This window comes from Mauremys reevesii, linkage group 24 (genome assembly GCF_016161935.1).
Source record: "Mauremys reevesii isolate NIE-2019 linkage group 24, ASM1616193v1, whole genome shotgun sequence".
In the NCBI taxonomy this organism is placed as follows: domain Eukaryota; kingdom Metazoa; phylum Chordata; order Testudines; family Geoemydidae; genus Mauremys; species Mauremys reevesii.
This window is the reverse complement of record NC_052646.1, coordinates 2,856,327-2,873,085: the sequence shown is the minus strand read 5'-3', so window position 1 is coordinate 2,873,085 and position 16,759 is coordinate 2,856,327. Positions and strand designations below refer to the sequence as shown.

Genomic DNA, 16,759 nt, shown 5'->3' with positions numbered 1-16,759 from the left:
TCTGAGGAGTAAGGAGAGGCCCCCCAGGGAATACTGAGTTCTGGGCTCAGCTCCGCCGCACGAGCGTTGACCAATTTGAAAACAGGCAAAAGCGCAACGACAAACAAAGGGGGTGTGTGGGACGGACTTTCTAACAAGGACAGATTAAAAGAGCTCAGTCTGTCTAGCTTGGCAGAGGGAGGATTAAAGCAGGGGACAAATCTACAGCAATCGCGGGACTTCCTCTCCTGAGCTGCTGCATAGCACAGCTGGAGAATTGCATCCCAGGGTTGGTCAGGGCGGTAACTTCCAACGCTGCTTTCCCACCCCCGTGCCCTGCCACTTCCTCCGTCAGCTGCCACAGGCACTGCCGAGAGCCCCCACCCTGCAGAGGGGAGGGGACCAAGGCCAACGCTCCAGAAACTGGGGGTGTCTCACCTAACCCCTAATTCAGAGTCTCTGGGTAAAGAGCCTTGTTCTCAGGCACACTCAGGCCCCTCCAAGTGGCTGAACGGGTCCTAAAGTGGGTGAAAACAGCTCCCCAAGATCCTCCCTCCCCATGTGCAAGGGGGCTCCCTGGCTGGTGTGGAGCTGGGATAAGGGCCCTGGCTCCCAGCCCCTTGCACAGAGAGTGGTTCGGGAACGTGGCTGGAGCATGCTGCACTCTGGGTATTCTCTGCTGCCCCAGGGCCCGAAGTGTGAATCCAGAGCAGCCTTGAGGCTGCTCTAACTCATCCCAGGGGCCCTGAGTGCAGCCCCACACTATGGGGAGCGTAAAGGTGGGGGCTGGGAGGGGAGGGTTTGAAACCATCCTGCTTCCATTCACCACCGCCCTGCGTCTGGAGGAACTGAGAATCAGGGCCAGAGTGCTTTAGGGGGTGAGGTCAGCCCAGTCGCCCAGGCCACTGTCTGGGCCAGGGGAGCCTCGCTGAGCCACTCTGGAAGGGGGTCCTCCCCCCGCCCCCATTTTCCCACAGCAAGAAGGAGGCAATGTGGCTTCAAAGCCCCCGCCTCAGTTTCTTTGGCGACGGGGAAGCGGTGGGCATACAGTCCCCAAGGCTCCTCCCTCCCCCCCACACCTCCCACCCCAGAGACGAGGGAGGAGCAAAACACAGACCCCGCCTCCATCCCTTGATGCCCAATTCATCCCCTTTCCCACCTGCCGAGAGCAATCTGCTGGCCCCACCCCTCAGCCTGGCGCCCCCACTCACCCTCTCATCTCCTCTGGTCGACTCGTTATCCAGCAGGGGCTCCCCAGGGGCCTGGATGGTCACCGACTTGTCTCCCCGGCTCCCGTCCCGGCTTTTGGAGCGGTGCTGGTCCCGCCGGTCTCTGGAAGGGAGGGAGAGACGCCGGGGGTCAGAGGGGGAGGCGCAGGGGCTGATGGGCGCACGTGGCTGGGAGTGGGCCGAGAGGGGGAACGGGGTACGTCCCTCCCAAGGATGCACGCTGGGTAGGGGGGGATCCTCCCAGACCCCACACAAGGGAGTCTCCCTTTCCTCCATGCACCACCCTGAAGATAGACGGGGGCGGGGGGGTAGAGGGGGGTTCCCCACTAGGACAGATGTTGGGGGAGCCAGGTCCTGGATCTTTCAAGACCACAAGGCCTTCCTGACACCCCGACCTCCCCAAGGGCAGATACAGTCACCCCTCTCCCATAGAGTTGGGGGGGGGGGGCTGTTTCCTCCTCCCCAAGGGCAGATGTGTGTGCATGGGGAGGTTGCTCACAGGGAGCAGGACATTCTCCCCTGCCCCCCACCCCCAGGACGGACGCAGGGTTGGGGGGACCCCCGCCATGGGTTCTCCTGAAGATGCACATGGGGTGAGGCACCTCCCCCGCCCCATCCAGGTTCGTTCCACCCGCCCCCTCCCCCATCCTGAGGACAGATCTCGGTTCGCCCCCCTGAACCAGCTTAGCTCCCCTCCCCCCAAGCCAGGTCAGCCCCTCATCCCTCCCGCCATTGAACAGGCCGAGGTGCAGGCCCCCGCCTCTCACCTGTGCTTGCGGGAGCTGCGCGAGTGCCCCGACTTGTACGAGTACCCCGAGTACTGCGACTCGTTGTCCATGTTGTCGGAGCGCCGGGCCTTGTAGCGCTCCACGTTGACGGACCTGGGTCTCCCGACAGGGACAGCAGCCAAGGCGGCCGCTGCCTCCTTCAGCGCGGGCTTCTTCAGGCCAAGGGGCACCTTCAGGAAGTCGACTGTCACCTTGAGGGACTCTATTTTGATCAGCTGGCTGGGCTCGTCTCAGAAGAAAATGACGCCCTGCTGGGGAAGGACGGGAGAGAATTAGACTCCTGGAGGCGATCCCCACTCGGTGTCAGACTGACTCCACCCTCCCTAAAAACACAGAGCGCCGAGCCACAGGGAGCCCCAAGGTCTGTCCGAGTCCAGCAGCCTCAACAGAGAATCCCCTGAGCCATCCGTGACCAGAGAGAGAGATCAGCAAGGTGGAGACGGCCACTACAAACAGTAGGAGCTGCTCTTGCACCGGCTGGGAGATTGCAGGGAGAGGCAGGAAATACCGCTCGCCAACAAGGTCTTCCAGCACAGCTTCCAAATTCCCCGAGCTGCGCCATCAGCGGCTTGCCAGAAGCCGATTTCTACGTGTAATTCTGACATCTCGATATTTTTAAGCTTTTTTTTTTCTTCTTATTTTCATCCGTTTCAATGTTCGTGTCAAAAGATACGAAGTTAAGCAGCCTTCACTCATGCTCTCATGAGTTCTCAAACAGCAGGGGTCTAACTTTGCCGCTCTGTGAAAGCGAAATGGACGTTTCCCGATAAAAACCGAAGCCTTCCAAGTCGACATGTAACGTTTCCAGCAACAAAGAGAGCGACTCCCGGCTGTTTGTTTTCCTCCAACCCCTTTTCTTAGTTAAGAGAAAGCAGCTTTTGTTTATAGATGAGCCATTTTGTTTCCCAATCCCACCAATCCTTCACCCAGCCCCGGGGAACAAAGCGAAAGGCCCTTGTTAAAAACCTTTCTGCCGCGCCACACCGCGTCCACCTCTGTCCATCTTCCCCCAGACATTAGCCTCAGTAGAAAAGCGTTCCCTTGTCAAGAGGCATTTTTACATCACTGGGTTGGGACCTAGGAGAGTTGGGTTCTACCCCCAGGTCTCTCACTGGGTCCCAGAGGGACCCTGATCAAATCACTGTGTCTCTCTGTGCCCATCTGTCTTCCCCATTTCAACTAAGCCCTTTGGGGGCAGGGTCCAGCCCCCATTATGTGTCAGTGCAGCGCCTGGCGCAGTGTGGGCTCTGGGTGCTCCGCAGTACATGTACTCACTGACAGCGCATTCTTAGCAGCTAAAATAACCTGAAATCGTAAAGAAAAATACGGCAGGGTCTGATTCTCCCTTCCACTAAGGCCCCTTGACACTATTTTGGCAGGGCAAAGAGGCCTCAAAGGGAGGGAAAACGAGAATCGGGCTCTGAGAATACTAACTCCTAGCAATAACTGGCATTAACATGTTACACTTGCTTGGGCGATTTCTCTCGGGGCATTTTCTCTTTTAGCATCAGCTTTCAGAACTCTGAGCTCTCCGCCCCTTTTTTAAACAACACTGAAAGAGGAGCTTTTTCGTGCACTGGTCTCGTGTAATTTATGTTTTAATTAATACCCTGATTGGTATTTTAATTGCCAGGAGAGCACCCAGGGTGGGGACCAACTTACAAATAATGTACTCAGCAAGGACAGTGCTTCAGACCCATCTCAAAGCGGCAAGACGCCGTTAGAACAAGTTTCCTGGCACAGACACGGAACCTCAGATCCAGAAACTCAATGCTGGAGTTTTGGCTTCTGCAAAGAACCGTGGGGAAATCTCCTGGGCCCGATCCCGCAAAAGGTCCAGAGTGTGAAATTCACATTTAAGTCACTGGGATGGCACAGGAGAAATGCAGTTTGGGCCCTTATCTGTAGGCTGTTCAACCCTAGTACCCTTATTCTTCATGTTGTGGTAGTGCCTAGTAGCCGCAGCCACGGACCAGAAACACGACCCCGCCCCCGAAAGCTCACGGCCGTGGAACTGCAGCACAGAAAAGTGAAGTGACTGTCTCAAAACTCCACAGGGCATCTGTGGCAGGGCAGGGAACTACATGCAGGTCTCGCAGAGGAGAACCCTAACCCCTGGCCCACCCTTGCAGTGGGAAGAAGCCTTAAAAGAGGTAGAAATTAGTTAGATTCACTTGTGAGTCCTTTTGAGAACCACCCTCTGAGAATTAGGACTCGTAGGTTCTGTTCCTGCCTTGGGGAGAGGAGTGTGGTCTAGTGGTCAAAGCACAGAGGCGTGGGAATCAGAAGACCTGGGCTCTGCCACTGACTGTGTGCGAGAAGCTGGACAGGCCACGTCACCACCGTGGCCTCAGTTTCCTCATGTGTAAAATGGGAGGAGATGGGGGAGAAATAACACAGATCAGCTTCACGGGGCTGAGTCCATTATCAGAGTTTGCAAAATGCCGTGAGTTTCAACTAGCCCAGGCTGGAGAAAACGGGGATGGAATGGGTTAGCCATCAGATTCAGATTTCTTTTATTTTAAAGTGTGGGGGAGAAAGGAGGGGTGTAACAAAACCATATTAATATACAATAATCTCTAATAAAGGCTCTCTGTGCTGTTGGCCTGGTAACAGTGATAGGCTACTCATCTCTAAGGGGGAAAGTCTGGAGTTCAAATCTGGTGGTGCACGTTAAAATGTCTGAAAAGCCCATCCAGGAATTAACGCAGCAGAATGGCTGTTAACGAATGAAAGTGACCAAACTAGCGTGCCGCCCTTCCAAGCTGAGTGCAGCATCAGGAGTGTAGAGAATAACAATTAAAGGCCAGAATCTGAGATCAATGGATTTCACTGGAGTGAGATCAGTCTATGAGCTAGCTGCTAGATCATTCACTGGTCTCACTCCAGTGAAAGCCACTCACAGCAGCTGGGAATCTGGCCCTAGATTTAAAAAGAAAAATCCTTTCTGAACGAAGAATCTGAGGATTTAACAGGAACTACACAAAGGAATTTAAGCACCATTTTTAGATGCAGGATGGCCCATTCAGTGGATAATATAAGGAACAGGTCATAATAAATGGTATCAGGGCAGACTGGAACCAGTTGTAGGTTGCCAGCCAAACTCAAGCAGGGCTCAGCCCCTCTGAAAAATCACACCCAGGCTGCTTCAGAAACAAACGCCCCCAAATCAGCCGCCGCTTTTGAAAACGTTGCCCACAGTCAACACGAGGGGTTAGGGCGGGAGAAGCCACCAGGACGAACCAGTGACTGGCAAGAAATCAAACCCCCGTTTGATAGCACGCATCCTGCTGCTCCTGTACCGACTGCTGCCAGACCATCGACAACATTAGCAACCCAATGATTCCAATTAAAGTTATTTATAGCCACACGTGCCAATGTAATTATTATTATTATACACACAGACACAGACACACACGTACTAGATTGGATTGAGGAGCTGTAAATTGTTTTGGGGGGAAAAGGTTATATAGTTCTAAATTGTGCTCGGCCCTGAGAACACAGACAGAGACAGGCTCCTCTCTTCTCCAGAGAGGCTACAATCGGCAGAGAGAACACACAGAGCCAAAAGAGAATGCAATACATTTTGTCTTCTCTTTCAATATTTCCTCCCCGCAAGTTCCTAGCCCATTTACGGAGCCTCTCGGGCGTTTGATTCCTGCCCACTTGCTTTCGGATGGTGTCTGTAGCCCTGCAGAGGAAGGGTGGGTCAATCATTAGGGGTGCTGGGAGCCCTCTCATCACCAGCCACTCCAGCACACGGGTATATTCCACGTGGGGGTTTGCAAAGCACTCTGCAAGCTTTGGCTGGAAGGCGCTCGAGCAGGACAAGGATGCTGGGAGGGTGTAAAAAGAATGAGTTGTGTTACAGAAGCACCTAGAGGCGCCAGCTGCGATTGAGGCCAATAACTGGGCGGCTGGCCCATAAAATGAACCTGGGCTGCGCGTTCCCATCCAGGTGCTCCTCGTCAGGCCAATTAAGAGGGCGGGGTCCTGCCCCTGTCTCTTTCCAAGTTACAAACAGCTCGGGGACCTGCTTGTGGTAAGCCCCGCACGTGGTTTGTTTCACAGCGTTCTCCCGGTCACCTTTACAGCCTCGTGCAGCCCGTAGCTGCGGTGACGTACACCCCTTAGCTCCCATTGCCAGAGGGAAGGTATCTTCCCTTTGCACTTCCTTCCTGGGTCTTCTCTACCCTCTGCCTCGGGGGCTAATTAGTCTCTTTGCTCTCCCCTGATCACCCCAATCCATCAAGTAGGCACAGCTCTGCTTAATGAGGTCCACTCTAGAGCAACTCACTGGAGTTGCCGTGACCGTGGGGCTGAATTCCAGCTCTGTCACGAGGCCCCACCGAGCCAGGCACTGCACAGAGACATAGCGCGATACGATCCTTGCCCTGGAGATCTCATTCTCTGAACAGCCAAGAGAAAGGGCGCGCGCGAGGGAAACCGAGCTAGCCATCTCTCCAGAGCCGGGACCAGAACGCCAGCTCTCCTGGCGCACTAGCCAATCGGTTACGTTGCCTCCAAACTGACTAGAAAAGAAAAACGGCCTTTGATTTGCTAACTGAGCTTATCAGGCCTGGAGCCCTTCCCGAACAGAGCCACCAAACCCCACCGCGTCCATTTCACGTCCGTTCGCCCACTACTACAACTGCACTGTGGAGAAAAGGGTCTTGCGACATGCCCCGGATAACACTAGCCCAGTGGGAACTCCGTGTGCATCTAGGAGCCCCCTCCCAGGAATAACGGTGAACGCTGCAAAAGAGAATGGACCCCCCAAGGGTGGGAAATGGGTTGGGATTTGTAGCCGCTATCCCTCTGCCTAGGGAATAGGCCAAAGCTGTACTTTTGCAGAGAGGCTTCTGGGTCCTTCAAGAGGCAGATTGGCCTAGTGGATAGAGCACTGGACTAGGACTCAGGAGATCTCGTTTCTATTCCCAGCTCTGCCGCTGGCCTGCTGGGTGACCTTGGACATGGCCCGTCCTTGCCCTGTGCCTCAGTTTCCCCAGCTGTAAAAACGGAGCTAATGACACCTCCTTTGTTAGAGCACATCGAGAGCTACTGATGAAAAGGGATTATCATGAAAGGAACCGTCTCCATTCTCTATTGCCGGGACTAGGACCTGACACCAGGTGGGGCTAGTCACAACCCTTCCATCCACAGTGGGTGCCATGTTAGTCTGCTAAAAGGGTGGGGAGCACAGGCAGAGCCAGCGTGGGGGAGTCACGCAGCCCTGGTGAAGGGTTGACGAAATCCTGGCCAGGATTCATAGGCCACGGGGGAAGGGGAAGTGCTGAGACCCCACCCCAAGCTGCATGTGCAGTGAATGTGCTCGCCTGAGTCTCGGCTGCTTTTTAATTACACAGCAGCATCAGTTACTATGCCAGGCCTCCAGGTATGGATCACATGATCCAGCCAGCTGCTTGCACCAAACACCCGCAGACCACGCTCCCTCTGCGGCTAGGAAGGGAGGGCAAATCAGCACTCTGACTCCAACCACCCCGGCGAGGTAATCTGACCTTGCACCGACGGACGGTTCCATGAGCACTGAGAGGGGTGTGAAAAAAGTTACCACGGCGTCATCAGAGCACCAGGCTGCAGAGGCAAAGACCCTTCGCACTTACAGCTCCCGCTGCCTGAGGATCTCAAAGCTCTTCCCAAGTTAGTTAGAAGGGTGGCTTGACATGCCATAAGCAAGATCCACCCCACCCCACCTGCGGTACCTGTCAGAGGCAGGGAAGACCCTGCCCCCACACCAGAAGGATGCATGAGTGCTTGAGGTTTGACCCAAATTATTAAAAAGTAAATAACATCTGGTGTAGTGGGGGGGGGGGGTTCTCCTTGGCACAGCGGGGTTACTTACTCCTCTGGGGGTGCAATTTCCCCCTTGAGTTTCAGTCCCTGAGGTCTCCTCCAAAACTCAAATCTAGACTCTGCGTGTAGATGAGTTCCCAGCTACTCCAGCTGAGCTGCACGGATTTAACGTGTGTGCAAGGGAAAGCCACACTGGTCTCAGCTAAGAAATGACTCCAGATTGATCTAGGTAAACCAGTGCATCCTCCCTGGAGAAGGAGGGTGGTTCCCCATGTCCCAGGCTAACTCCCTGTGTGACTATGGGCAAGATGTTTAGGGCCAGAGTTTTAAAGGTATTTAGGTGCCTAAAGATGCAGATAGGAATTTCCAAAAGCAAAATCAACAGGAGTGAGGTGCCTAGGCCAGAGCCAGGAGCCCGGACTCCGGGGTTCCATTCCTGGCTGTCGGAAGCAGTGTTATCTACCACTTACCCTGTTCTGAACTCTAGAGCAGCGGCTCTCAACCTTTCCAGCCGACGGTCCCCCTTTCAGGAGTCTGATTTGTCTTGCGTACCCCCAAGTTTCACCTCACTTAAAAACGACTTGCTTACAAAATCAGCCATAAAAATACAGCAGTGTCCCAGCTCACTGTTACTGAACAATTGCTGACTTTCTCCTTTCTACCATATAATTATCACGTAAATCAACTGGGATATAAATCTTGTACTTACATTTCAATGCATAGCACACAGAGCAGTCTAAACTAGTCATTGTCTGTATGAAATTTTAGTTTGTACTGATGTTGCCAGTGCTTTTTAATGTCACTTGTTTTAAAACTCAGCAAGTATCCAGATAAGCTGATGCACGCTCTGGAAGACCTCTGTGTACCACTGCTCCAGACCTAAGTCTGCTCTCAGAGCAGGGATGCAACCCATGAGTCCTGAGGTCCTGTTCCCCTGCTTACACCCTTTCTGTCTCTCTCTCTCCTCCCCACAAGCTGAGCCCCGAACCCAGGAGTCCTGGCTCATGCTGATCTGGATCTGCATGCAAAGGCAGGACAGAACGCTATCAGCCTGCAGAAGGAACAAGACCAGGTGTTAGCAGAAGTTCTCTGCTACCCCTGGATTTCCAGTTTATGTAAGATCCCGGCCCGGGCCTGAGTTTAAGGCCAAGGAGGTGGCGATGGTGGGGAAATCAACCAGCCAAGCAGCCTCAATGTACACGGCAGCAGGAGGGGTGGAAACGTGGGGTGGGGGACACACAGCTTGGCTTGTCCGTGTTTGTATCCTTCAGGTTTAATGGGGCACAGAGGGTGGTTTTGGGGAGGGAAGGCAGACACAGTGAGGGGATCGCCGCCCTGGAAGATTGGGGGGGGGGGGCACGGATGGGAGAGGACAGCCCCACTGCAAGAGGGTGTTTGAGTCAGGACCTGGAGCCATTCAAGGTGATGAAGAACTGCCCGGCCCGAAGTTGTTGCAAAATCCAGTCAAATCATTCCTCACAAATCCTCCCCAGAGCCGAGCTCTCGGGCCCCCACAGAGCCCCCCGGCGGCCGACAGGCTTGCTTGCCCCACGTGAGTGAGCATCGCTGGATTGAAACCCCACGCGCCAAGGGCACTTGCTTGATCCAAGCAGGGAGAGGGTGTCATGGTCGATTTCAGACCCTAAATCCAACCCCAGACCTCTCCCCCATTCAGGGCAAGCAGTAATCAGACCCTCCAGCCCTGCCCCCACACTATTCAGACCCCAACTTCATCCCCCGCAAAAATCCTTCCTAAATCCTGGGGTAGGCAATACCCTACCATGGCTCCCCCCACCCCCACGAATCCAGTTTTCCTGCGGCGGGTAAGAGAGGAACCAGGCGCAGGGCTGGGGGCCGCAGGGCCCAGAGAGACGAGTTACCAAGGAAATGCCATTTCAGCCAAATAAAACCCAAAATGTCTTTTGGCCTCTCCCAAGGCCCCTCTGCTTTGGGGAGGGGAGATGGGCTGGGGGACGGGGGGAGTCTTTTGTCCCAGATGCTGGATTCTCTCACATTTATCACTATGGAAACAAAAGCCCCCCCACCCCGGTTGTCTAGGAGATGGCATGGAGGCCGGGGAGCTTGCATCCCGGTGTCCCAAGCGGTGGGGGAAGCGGGGGAGGAAACACAAGCAGAAAGAGGGAGGGCCTGACCCCCTCCCCCCCATCCCCCGTTTGGGGCTTTGTCTGAAAGGAGGAATCGGATTTCTGCAGGGAACAATAGGGGTGCAGGGCCGAAGCCGGCGGAGAAGCAGCCCTCCCCACGCAGGGGACGCCTGCGTCACGGGCCTATTGACTAGCGCCAGTAGATTTACGCCGGGGCCGCGTTCCCTGCTGTCTGTTCCCAACGCCAGCGGGGCCTGCAGTGAGACAGCCCCCCCGCACCTCCTGCCAACAGCACCAGGCCTGCGCACGCAGCCCCCCCTGAGTCACACGCATGTGCAACTGAACACGTGAGTGCATCCTCTCACAAGTGCACCTCCCACTCACCCAGGCATGCAAACCTACACCCAGACTCACCTGTGCATCCCCCCCACATCCTGCGGGCATCCCCCCATGCCCCGGGACCCACACTCGCACGTCCACCCCTTTGCACTAACCTTGTCATAGCTCCACCTGCACGCCCCGCCCTTAGTGCACACCTGCACACGGATTCACACGCATGCACACGGATTCACACACATGCACACGCCCTCCCATTCGCACACCCACTCTCATCCCGCCACCACCTCCACACCCTGCCTTTGCACACCTCCCCAGGCACGTCTGCACATGGACGTACCCTGTGACATGCATGCACCCCAGGCCCCCTAGATTTTCACCTCCACACGCCAGTGCAAACTGAGCTCCCTCCCGCTCCCCATGGCTCCCAGCTGAGATGTCACCACGGACATCAGTGACACTCACCCAGCTGGGAGTTAAAGACAAATCCTAGGTAGCAACCAATTGCAGCTCCCTTTAAAGAAGGAGCCTGGGGAGATGTGCCAGAGCCGAGGAAGGGGAAGCCCACCCACCTTCTGAACGTAGGAGTCCTGCCCCTGCCCGCGTGGAGGGAACTCACCGACTCAGTGGCGCAGCGGGAGCAGGGTGGGCACCGCGACAGAGAAGGGTCCTGTCCCCCTCGTCTGATCAGTCGCCGAAACGCCGGTGCATCCCGATCCCGCGAAAGAAACCGGTGGGCAGATCCCGATCCCACTCGGTCCAGCCAGCTGCGGGACTCCACATCTGGAGCAGCTCAGGCACTGGGCTTCTGCTCCGGGGTCCCGCTGGGAAGCTGCAGGAAACCCAGAGAGAAAGGAAATCAGCAGACGACGGCCCTGCTGCAGCCAGTAAGACACCCGGGGGTACCCCGGCCCGGCCCAGGAACCCTGGAGACCGAGCATGGATCCACAGAACGTCCCGTCACACAAACTCTGCTTTAGCTCAGCCCAGCTCCAACGTCCACCAGGGGTTGGGCCGAGACCCAGCAAACTCGTCGTATGGAAGCCACCAAACCACCAGCTGATGATGGGAAGATATTCAGGGAACAGGCAGTCAGGCGTAGCGGCAAAAGGCTCCACCGACGCCCGGATACCCATGCCCTGAGTCCCCCCAGCTCCCTCTGTCCTAATGAGCCTGCCAGACTCGTTAAGCCAAGCACCTGCAAACTGTCCCAAGCTGTTTAAGAAACACCAGCTGCCTTCCAAGGGCGAAGCCAAGGTTTTGCAGAACCGAAGGCTAATTCTGGACGTCCAACCGCACATCCGGGCAACGGACTCCCGCGGGATAGGAGCGGGTGCCATAAAAGTAAATAAAAGGGGCACGAGGTGGCAGGTTAGGTGCCCGAAATGACGGGCCACTTCCTCGGCTCCTGCCAACTCCATCAGCAGCCCCTGAGCCGGCCCACAGGACAGCAGGTCAAAACGTGTCTTCCAAGGGAAACCCACTTTTCCCACCAACCCAAACCTGTTTGCGGATGCCAAAACGTAGCCTCAAAATGAAACCCGTTGGCTAGATCGGACACTAAACAGAAAGGTTTCATTTCTCCTCTTTTAGGGGGAGAGCTTCCGAGGAGGGGGGGGGGGAATAAAGACAAGGGATGAAAAACAAAACCAAGGACATCTTTCTCTTTCCGTATTTATTCGGCAGAAACATGCACCATTTTCCAACCAGCCCTAACCATCATCAAAGGCCCTTCCTACCCACAGAGGTTGCACCAAACTCCGCCGGTACCTTTAGAGCCGTACAAGCCCTTTACAACGATACGGGTGCCAACCTGGCGTACGGGAGCAATTCATCGAGTGTATCCAAAAGCCAAAATATGGCCGATAAGGTCCAACCCGGGGCGGTAACAGCCAGGGAACCCCTGCGAGATTCAACCTGGGGACAGTTGGAACAAAACGCGCTCTCAGCCTTGCTTGCGGCTGCTTCTGTCATTTCACACTGACTCAGCAGACAGTCGAGCCATCCGAGTGACAAGCCTGGAATCCGATTATATAAAGATGCTTATCCTGGTGTAGCTATTCCCACACAGCAAGGAGAACCAGGCCTCACGGGCATAGTTATACCGGTAGCCAATGCCAGTAATTGCTCCTCTTGCGGACAATGCTTTCGCCAGTGGAGTTATTCCAGTTCCCGCGACCCACATACTTCCCTTGGAAACTTGTTCCAGAGTTTAGCTACCCCGGGAGTTTGAAAGTTTTTCCTAATATCCAACCTACACCTCCCTTGCTGCGGATTAAGCCCATTGCTTCCTGTCCTACCTCCAGGGGCCATGGAGATCCATTGGTCCCTGTTCCCCGTATAACAGCCCTTCACACATTTGACGGCTTAGCAGGTCCCTGCTCAGGGGAGGGATAGCTCAGGTGGTTTGAGCATTGGCCTGCTAACCCAGGATTGTGTTCAATCATCAGAGGAGGCCACTTTGGGATCTGGGCAAAAAAATTGGTCCTGCTAGAAGGCAGGGGCTGGACTCATGACCTTTCAAGGTCCTTCCAGTTCTAGGATTGAGATATCTCATCTATTATTATTATTACCTTTACCTTTCTTTTCTCAAGACTAAACCTGCCCAGATTTTTTTAACGTTTCCTCCTAGGTCCGGTTTTCTAAACCTCTGGCCATTTTTGTTGCTCTCCTCTGGATTCTCTCCAGTCAGTCCCCATCTTTCCTGAAGTCTGGTACCCGGAACTGGAGTGAGCTTGTTAGTTCTCAAGATAGTTCTCCCAAACTTCCTCGGCCACAAGCGTTTCAATCCAGACCCTGCAGTTGCACAACCCCAACCCCTGATCCAGTTTAAATGCAGCCCATGTTTGCCAGAGCTGGGCCCATACCTAGTCCTGGGGAGACAGTGATGCCTAATAATAGTGCATGGAGGACTCTGGGGTTCCATTCCTGGCTCTGCCACTGGCCTCTTTGGTGACCTTGGGCAAGTCACTTCACCTCCCCGTGCCTCAGTTTCCCCACCTGTAAAATGAGGATAATGATAGCAACATGTAACATGCCTGGAGCTCTATGGATGAAAAGCATGACAGAAGAGCTAGGGATGGGCCAAAGTTTTGCTTTGAATTTCAGGTTCATTCGAACTGAGAAATACAAAGGGCAAGGACCCGGCCAAAGCAAACCCACTAACTTCCACATCATGCTGCTAAGGTTCAAAATAACACCTGGAAAGAGGGACTTGGACGACGCCAGGTTCAAAGAAGTTATTTCTGTTCTGCTGGTGCCCAGATGCCCTCACTGAGATGAGACCCCTGGGCGCTCCACATACATAGGCTGAGACAGCGCCTGCCCCAAAGAGCTGTAAGTGGGCAAGGCAGGATCATTATCCCACGTGTACTGATGAGGAAATGAAGCACAGAGGTGTTGCAGAGAAGCAGCAGCCCAGCTGGGAACTGAATGCAGATCTTCCCCATCCCCGGCCAGCGTCTTAACCTCAAAGCCACTTAACTACCCCCTCCCTGCAGCCTGCCCATGACGCACGTCTGATCTGCATTTTGCAGGAACAGGCAGCAAGATAAACACCCTGCCAAGTGCCAGACGGAGAGGTGAACATGGGTCTGCAGCAAGCGAACCGCCCGGAGCGGTGGCTCTGGTTCACAGCCAGGCCACATGAACACTCCAGCAGATTAGCACCAGAGTTAAGGGACTCGCTTGCCTGTTGGGGTTGGGAGTTTGCAACTGTTCTCACGCCCCAATGCCCAATGCGCTGGCTCGGCCACACGCAATCCCGCCCCGGGCAGCGGTTTGTGGCATAGCACAGGGGAAGCAAACGAGCGGATCTGCTCTGGCGAGAGAGGGGAGAACCCTCCCCATCCCTGATCTCTCCCACCCCCACTGAAGTCACAGTCCAAAGGCTGACCCCTGCTAGTTTAGATGTTAGCCACTGACTGAGAAAAAGGGGAGCAGGCGAGGATCCCCATTGGTCACTCATTGCATTTAAAGGGGAAGTCAATATTAGGGGCTCTGAATCTCATTGGCATCGAGTCCCCTTTAAACTGTCAAGGGGCCTAATGGTGAGTGCACCTGTAACTGATGCCCCCTTTACGGCCCCTAGACAGGGCGTGCTGCTGCTGACGGGCAGCGTTGGTAGAACCCACGCGGAGCCTTTGCCAGCGGCGGGCGTCCTCACCGCAAGAGGCAGTATGACAAGCAAGGCGCTGCACTGTGGGTACCATCCCAGCCCCCATCCGGTCCCCCTGCCCCAAGATCTAGTGGTTACAAAAACCAGGCTGGGTGAATAGGAGGTAAAGCTCCTCCCCACCTGACAGACCTGAACCGCCCTGCTGCAGAGCCCCTCAATGCTAATTATTATTCCTCGTTAGCCCTGGCAAAAATGAGCTGGATTCTTATCTCGCCCTCATGCATCGGCAAAATCGCACTTACGGACGCTGTGTAACTGGAAGAGGCTTAGGCTGCAAGTGTGCGTCCTAAGAGGGCAGTTTTAGCTTCCCGCTGGAAGTCTGTAGCCCAGGACGTTAAGGCAGGAAGGGGAAAAATAATCATTCACCTTGCGAGCTGATCGCCTAACGTGAGCCCGCGCACACGCCCACTCCAAGAAAAGGGCAAGAAAAATGATTAGGGGTATGGAACGGGTTCCATATGAGGAGAGATTAATAAGACAGGGGCTTTTCAGCTTGGAAAAGAGAAAACTAAGGGGGGCAGATGATTGAGGTCTATACCGTGACGATGGATGTGGAGACAGTAAATCAGGAAGTGTTATTTACTCCTTCTCAGAACACAAGAACTAGGGGTCACCTAATGAAATGAATAGGCAGCAGGTTTAAAACAAACAAAAGGAAGTCTTTCTTCCGCCAACGTACAGTCAACCTGTGGAACTCCTTGCTAGAGGATGTTGTGAAGGCCAAGACTACAACAGGGTTCAAAAAAGAACTAGATAAGTCCATGGAGGACGGGTGCATCAATGGCTATTAGCCAGGATGGGCAGGGATTGTGTCCCTAGCCTCTGTTTGCCAGAAGCGGGGAATGGGCGACAGGGGATGGATCACTTGATGATTCCTGTTCTGTTCATTCCCTCTGGGGCACTTGGCACTGGCCACTGTCGGAAGACAGGATACTGGGCTAGACGGATCCTTGGTCTGACCCAGTCTGACCGTTCTGATGTTCAAGGAACAAAACACCTACTCGTGCTCCTCAGGAGCCCAGGAAAGAAGGGTCTAGCGGTGAGCAAGTGAGACTGGGCATCAGGACACCTGGATTCCATTCCTGCAACTGCTGTGTGCCCTCAAGCCAGGCAGGCATCCGCGTGCCTCCCTTCCTTCATCTATAAACTGAGACTAATACTGACTCAGGGCTTGAAAACAATCCACTCGTCAGCAGCAACCAAGTCGCTTCTCCCCTGATCAGCAGGGAGGCCTGTGCCAATGATTTCGACAGAATTTAAACTTCAACAGCAGCCACCGAAAGTTTCCAGCCCTTCCAGCCACAAAGAACGTCACCTGCCAAACGGGGCCCAGTGCAGCACTAGAAAGAAAAGTTTAAGCTGCTCAGACAAAAATTACTGCCCAAGGGCCAAGATTTCCAGAAGCCAAGAGTGTCCGGAGCCCAATTTAAGATGCTTTAAAGGAGCATGATTTTCAGAGCATGGATGCTCAGTGCTTTCTGAGCATTTAAGGCATCTCCAATTGGGCATCCCCCCCAAAAAATTTTAGCTGTTCAAAATCACTACTTATTTTGGAAAATCTCAGCTAAGGTTTTCCGAGGCAGGAGCTGAAAGTCAGGGGAAATGAGACGAGCACAGCTAGTTGAGTATAATTTAGCTACTCCAGCATAACTCCCCCGTGTACACACACTGTCCTGGAATAAAATCACTTTCATTGCAGAACAATGTCCACACACAAAACAGCATATTCTGCAATAGTGACATTGGTCAATTTCTCCACGTAGACCACCCTGGACTTCTAAACCGTGCTCCTGCGTGCTGGACTCACGGACATCGGTAAGAGCTTTGGGTGTGCACTACATTTCAAAGCCAGGCTGCTGATTTAGGAGCCTACGTATGGAGTCGGAGGTGGGATTTGTCAAAATGGCTTTGAAGCACAGGCCGCGATGAAAGTCAGTGGGACTCGTGCGTCCAGATCACTGCTGCGCCCTTGAAAATTTCACTGTTAGGAGCCTAACGCTAGGTTCCCTCTTTCTGAAAATCTTGGCCCAGGTGTTGTCATTATTCAGGTACGGCTACACCGCAAACAAACCCCGTGGCAGCAACTCTCAGAGCCCGGGCTAGCACTGTGAGGCTAACAATAGCAGCGCAGATGTTCCCACTCAACTCCCAGCCCTCCCCCTTCACCCAGTTTCCAAGTCCAGGCTCCAGCCCCTGTCCAAACAGCTACGATCTTATTTTTCGCCCCGAAGCCCGAGCCCCAGGAGCCCGAGTCACTTGCCCCAGGCTCTGAGACGCAGCGTCACAGGCTTCTGTTCACAGTGTAGCCGTGTAGTTATAATGGGTCTAACC

At 54.4% G+C, this 16,759-nt stretch overlaps 1 protein-coding gene across 3 annotated transcripts in view; it reads right to left on the bottom strand.

Annotated features, from left to right (window-relative positions):
* VANGL2 (VANGL planar cell polarity protein 2) overlaps positions 1 to 16,759 on the bottom strand; it is a 42,717-nt gene that overhangs the window by 13,400 nt on the left and 12,558 nt on the right. The window contains exons 2-4 of one of the 3 annotated variants that reach the window (XM_039513468.1): positions 10,871 to 11,083; positions 1,976 to 2,247; positions 1,191 to 1,311 (exon numbers count right to left, since the gene is read on the bottom strand). In XM_039513468.1, the coding sequence (XP_039369402.1) occupies positions 1,191 to 1,311; positions 1,976 to 2,046 (192 nt within the window). In that variant the 5' untranslated portion in view covers positions 2,047 to 2,247; positions 10,871 to 11,083. The remainder of the gene's footprint in view (positions 1 to 1,190; positions 1,312 to 1,975; positions 2,248 to 10,870; positions 11,084 to 16,759) is intronic. The other 2 variants (XM_039513469.1, XM_039513470.1) reach the window with 2 other exon arrangements.